This window comes from Sinohyriopsis cumingii, chromosome 16 (assembly GCF_028554795.1).
Source record: "Sinohyriopsis cumingii isolate HCF-2022 chromosome 16, ASM2855479v2, whole genome shotgun sequence".
NCBI lineage: Eukaryota > Metazoa > Mollusca > Bivalvia > Unionida > Unionidae > Sinohyriopsis > Sinohyriopsis cumingii.
In genome coordinates this window covers 24,723,668-24,729,667 of record NC_142976.1, presented here as the reverse complement: position 1 = coordinate 24,729,667, position 6,000 = coordinate 24,723,668, and the positions used below count along the sequence as shown (strand labels likewise).

General features: G+C 33.8%; 1 protein-coding gene across 3 annotated transcripts in view; it reads right to left on the bottom strand.

Moving 5' to 3' along the window:
* Positions 1-1,578: 1,578 nt before the first annotated feature.
* LOC149780082 (contactin-like) overlaps positions 1,579-6,000 on the bottom strand; it is a 139,970-nt gene continuing 135,548 nt past the window's right edge. For all 3 annotated transcript variants that reach the window (XM_089936842.1, XM_089936844.1, XM_089936843.1), the window contains 3 exons: positions 5,202-5,317; positions 3,922-4,096; positions 1,579-2,506 (listed from right to left, as the gene is read on the bottom strand). In XM_089936842.1, coding sequence (XP_089792968.1) covers positions 2,373-2,506; positions 3,922-4,096; positions 5,202-5,317 — 425 coding nt within the window. In that variant the 3' untranslated portion in view covers positions 1,579-2,372. The remainder of the gene's footprint in view (positions 2,507-3,921; positions 4,097-5,201; positions 5,318-6,000) is intronic.

The following is a 6,000-nucleotide window of genomic DNA, read 5'->3' as shown; positions in this document are numbered from 1 at the left end:
TGCTGCACACACTAGCCCATATTGCCTCATGACTAAACACACATCACCAAAAAATGTTACTTAATCGGTGCTATATGCACTCGTGTGTAGCAGACAGAATTGCATGACGACCTATGTATATAATAACGAAAATATCTGATCCTTTAAGGGTATTTAGCTTTGTTAAAAAGATGTGATTTGTAACGAGAATGGTGCATTATGTGAAAGGCTGTAGTTTGCAGTGAGTGTAGTGCATCATGTGAAACGGATTCAGTTGTTAACATTATTTGTACAACAGTGCGCTAGCAGCATTGTTGGACAAAGTGCATCAATATGAACAGGCCTCGATATCGGGTTTCACACACCATTGATAACCTGGTGTGTTCTTACATTTAAACTTTTTCCATGCTAGTATGTATTGTTTGAAAACATGCAATTCTGTTAGACTCTTCAGCTGCACATAAAAGAGAGATTTTTAGAGTACAGAAAGAAGACGTCCTCTCTTCATAACACTCAGAATGTCAGAGTGATATAAATAATGATGCATCCAAAGGGGATTTTTCAACTCGTCGTCGTCACGGTAACCACTGTGTATATTCATTTTGTGCATAAATCAAAATACATTTCAGAACCTGGGTAAATCCACGTAATCACATTCCAAACATCAGGTATTGGCTTTATTCTTCATAAATGACAGATGCTTTACGATTCACCAAAGTGATGATTTTTCAATAGATCTAAATGGTCTTTCTTGCGAGACGATTATTCGTTTTACATAAACTGAAAGGGATCACGTGCTATCCCTAAAATTGATTAAGTAAAGCCAGTGTCCAGAATCAGCACCTTCAGTTGGATACATAACATCTTAAAATATACAATGCTTTATGTTGTTTTGATGTAGGAATAGCGATCGTGAATGAATTGTTTTTGGTATCAACATATCAATGTATTCTTTTGAACTTTGGCTTCCACGACTTCTCGCAATTTAGCGAAAACTGTTACAAGATAAAAGCACCCATGATCCATTTAATGGAAGACACGGAAACATTCAAATGGCAAGTGTTGGTGTGAATTAGAAATGTTATTAGTAACATGCTAGAGACCGCTCCGGTTGCCTAGTGGTTAGAGCGTCCGCTTCGGATGCGGGAGGTCGCAGATTCGAACACAGACCGAGTCATGCCAAAGACTTTAAAAAATGGTACTAACAGCTGCCTCACTAGGCGCTCAGCATTAAAGGTAAGTGTTAGGACTGGTCGGCCTGGTGTCAGGATAATGTAACTGGGTGGGACATAATGCTACATGTCTTCGACATGATGCCCCAGGGCTAGACATCACTATAAACTGCACACGGCAGACATCGTAGAGATATGGCCGAAAAATCGTTAAAGCTACGTTAAAAATCCATATCACGGACACATATTTGGACAAAATACTTGATATTAAATTTTGACGTTTAGAACGGATGTTGTATACCTTTTTATTTTACGCAGTTGTGTTTTTCAAGTTGTTATGTGTTGCAAGTCACATGATCAAGTTATGCTTCTCTCGAAGCTCATAGCCGTTCCAGAAATGGTGAAATAAATGCGATTTAATCAGAAATAAACTAAAACACTTTTTGGATTTAATGAATTCATCCAAATCTCACATAAATTACAAAATGTATCATCTTCCTAAAGAAGAACTAGAATAACCATACTTTGGATCCAGTATTCTTGCTTTGTTATGCCATTAAATGGTTTTATGGGTCAAAGCTCTATATTTTATATTTTACGACATAGTAAAAGTAATAATTTTAAAAAACTTCAAGTTATAATGAATCTAAGTCAAAAACAATCATTGCGAACTGAAGGAAACGTATAAGTTTATGCAGTTTTTTTATTATTCGTAACGAGGTTATGAAAATTAGTCTTTGATCCAGATGAAACCTTACCATCAGGATATCAGATGATTGTGATATTGAAGCATTGTGTTTGAATGCGTTAAAAACATACAGATCCTTGTCAATAAGCAAGAAAAAACATAAGTAGTCAAAGATAATAATCTACAGAAAACTGTGCTAATATATCTCAAAGACATGAAAAATTACTATTCTGATTGGTAAACGAGCACCACTTACATGGCTAGATTTAGTTTAGTGAATACAATCACGCATATAAAATTCAAAATAAAATATGTGGATAGTTTCTCATAGATACTCCTCTATGACGAGAAGAGATTGTTTATATAAACATCACATGATTCTAGAATAACAAAAACAAATGATGCATGACGATATCAGCAGAACGACCACTGGCGTATTTATGACTATTAATTAATGAAAAAAGATAAAATTCTAAAATGTCATTTAAAATTATATATACTTTCAGTTAATGCAGTACGATTGCTTATGATATTTAAGAGCTTGTCATCAGACTATGAAAAATTACAAAAGCTGTTGTCAGGTATATTTGAGTAGTTTGCGATTTCCCGCTTCCAGATTCAGCTGTGACTAATTGTGCCGTTTCTGCGTCCAATGCAACTTGTCCACCTGAGCAAAGACAAAAATTAGAACAAGCATAATTTAGTAAGCAATGTATAATCTAACGGAAAAAAGTATTCAAATTCACGGAGATTAATTTCTACTTTTAAATTTTAAACTAGTGAGTATCAGCTGATTAACCTTTCAAATGTAATGCCTTCAATGACTTTAAAAGTGTCTGCATTAAAAAAATACAAGAAAAACCCATCTCTTTTGCAGATAGGGTCCTTTTTGCTATCACCTTTAAAACATTTAACAATTGTCACTCCAAATCAATTTACACTTTCCGCAAGCATATGTCAGGAAAGTTCCCTATTAGAAAGCATTTTTAGTGAAGGAATTAATTGGAGATTTTCAAATGTCTACTCAACAGAAATGTAAAAGATGGTGTTATGCATATATATCTGTATTGGATGCTTTATTTTGTCTTTAATTGCGGGTTGTAACTTTAATGTCTCCTTGATTTTTGTTATGATTTTAAGAAGTAAACAAGATGTTTACAATGCAAGGGTTCAAGGGCAGTCTTAGTTGGATTCAAATTCGATCCATGAACTTTCCATTACAATGATTTGAATTTTACAGAACTCTGTATTGCGATAGATACAGATGAAATTTTGTATACAAAGATGTTTAATAAACAATTGTTCATTCGTGTTTGATGTCAGTCTTAGGGAATAAATTATCAGAGCTTATAGTTGTGTTCAGATATAATTCAGAAAGTATTGTTTTGTAAAGTTATTCATCGGAAATACAATGTACCCATTGACATTTGGAGTAAGATATAACTTTGAGATTACTGTGAATTCATTGGAGACTATTGGCACATCATTACTTTCAAGAGTATTGGAATTCATTGGGCACATTTGATACATTTTGAGTTCTGATAGAACATTTAGCATTATTTGAGATTTAATTGAAAATACTGTTAAGTTCCTCGTACATTTTCACTTTGTCACTTAGATAATTTACATTTTTAATTTTTTTAAAAATAAATATGTAGGTTTCGCTGCTTTCTGTTACAGAGTCTAAAACCTAGAGTCGTTACAATAGTCAGAATATTTTTAAATGATCTTTCAGACAAGAACAACCTAGTCAGTATGACGAACTGAAATATATGTATTTGACTGCATGATATTTCTGTATCCTTAGCACAAAACATATGAAAAGAAGAAAAGAACGAGGAGGAAAAGGAGAAAAATGAGGGAACAGTATAAAGAGGAAGAATGTTCAGAATAAGAGGAAGATGAGTAACAATGATACCACAATCGGTTAGGATGGAAAATATTTGGAAGCGAAATTTTCGAGATGTGAGCATTTCATAATCTGAGCTATAAGGGGGAAAATTGCAAACTGCAAATTGCAAATTGCAAATTAAGGTTTACAAGTTTCAGTGCTACAGTTACAGATTGTATGGTATAACTTACCAAGGGTAAAAAAGACAGTGGGACTATTTTTCCCATCTCCACCTCTGTTATACGCCATTACTCTCAGCTTGTAGACGTTGTCTTTCTCGATACCATCAATAACTGCTTCGTCAACTATACGAACCGAGCGTTCAGAGGCTGTCCGGATATCATCGCCTGCTTTCCACCATTTCAACTATCCGATATAAATTCAAACACGAATGTAAAATTAGCTATATGTTAACCAGCATAAAAATTATCAGTGGACAAAGAGTACATAAGACCAACAAAATTTTGACCACAAAAATAACAATTATTACTACTATATGAATATTGCCAAAATTCTTAATAACGCTAATGCTAGTACTACTGCTAATGCTGCTGCTATTGCTACTGCTGATACTAAACTAGTATGCATTTTGGGAGTTCTGGATTATAGTGAGATATAATACGAATGCACATTCTGTATTTCTTTTTCTCTCGTGTGCAAATGCTACTTTGAGAAATTCCGATTTCAGAACTCACAAAACGTGAACTATATTAAACCTTATAGATAATCAGACTAGAAGATGTTATTTTATAAATTAAAAATTATTAGACCAGCCAGACAAAGAACACAATTAGTAAAGCAAAACAGCGACGAGAACATTAATGTAAACATTTTAAGTAAAAAATGGCACAAAGCTATACTGCATTGCATATTGGCTTCATAGTATGCAGAGCGCATTACTGAGTCTAGCATTTAGACTAGAAGAAATACAGTGCTTTGTTCATGCCCAATTACTATATCCGATGTACCAATATACCCTAAAAAAGGTGGTACTCAAATGTTGCTTTAGTATATCATAATAATTACACCTCATATTCAGCTCTAAATTATCAGAAACACGCATGAGTCTCTTGATAGTTCATGTTTTACATCCGATATATTGAAAGTTTCATTTATATATTTAATCTGGAATCACAGTATTAGTGAACACGGTCTAGTTTATTGTTTGCCACACAGAAAGTACTAAACGCATCAAATAGATCGCTTGGAACATTTTTATATTTTTCACATAATAGCCTTTTAAACTGTGTAAAAAGATTGAAATGTTCGGGTCAAATCGGAAAAGAGGCGATTTAAAATTATTTCAATCAGTTTATTAATCACGAAGGTTCTTTTAGTTTCACGAGAGAAAATTCTTTCCAATCTCATTGTCTACAATGTGTCTCAATCACTGTCAACCGGGTACGTACAAAAACACATTACGTAGCTAATGTACAGAATTTAGCAACACATAATTCATAATTGAAGTTACCTTGTACCCTTCCAGTGAAGCTTCCCTAAAACCCGTGCTGACACCACGCCATCGTACCCTGACGCTGCCAGGACCATGCGAATACACATATACATATTCTGGGTATTTCGACGGAGCTGCAAAAGATTAAACAATGTGTGCTTATCACATAATTCGCAGTTGTTACATACTGTTACGACTCTATGCTCCTAAACAGTAACAGAAAGGAGCAAAACCAGCAAATTTTGTAAAACGTACAAGATATAATGATCAAAGTTATGTAAAAAAAATGTACAGTATAATTAAATGAATCCAAAATATTCCTAAAATATTATATTTAAGTTTAAAAGAATAGAATGCCCTGAATGAATTTTGAATCCACGAATGCAATGGTCTACCAACAGTCTTGAAGTTTCAAAATGGCATTGTTTGGAACTCTTTTGAATAATGTACAATGGTCCCTGAATAATATTACGGTCCAATGATCACTTTGTAGTTGCAATGAATATTCTAAGCAAATGTTTCCGGTCAAATACTACCTAAACAAAACATTAAATACGTCTAAAGAGCGATGTTACAACACAAACATAAGAAATAAGGCTGACCCAAGTTGTCCAGCTCATAATGTAGCTTAGGTATACACTTCATTAATCAAGTCTTCATTTCCACTTTATTTTGTTGACAAACATCTCACTATAATATCAAAGATTTGTCGAGAACAAATGAATTCGCAGTAGTTTCTAGGAGAAACGTTTGAGCAAGTGACAGTCCTGAATCGAATACCTGCACTTAGCATGACTTCATTAATTATTGCTTGAAA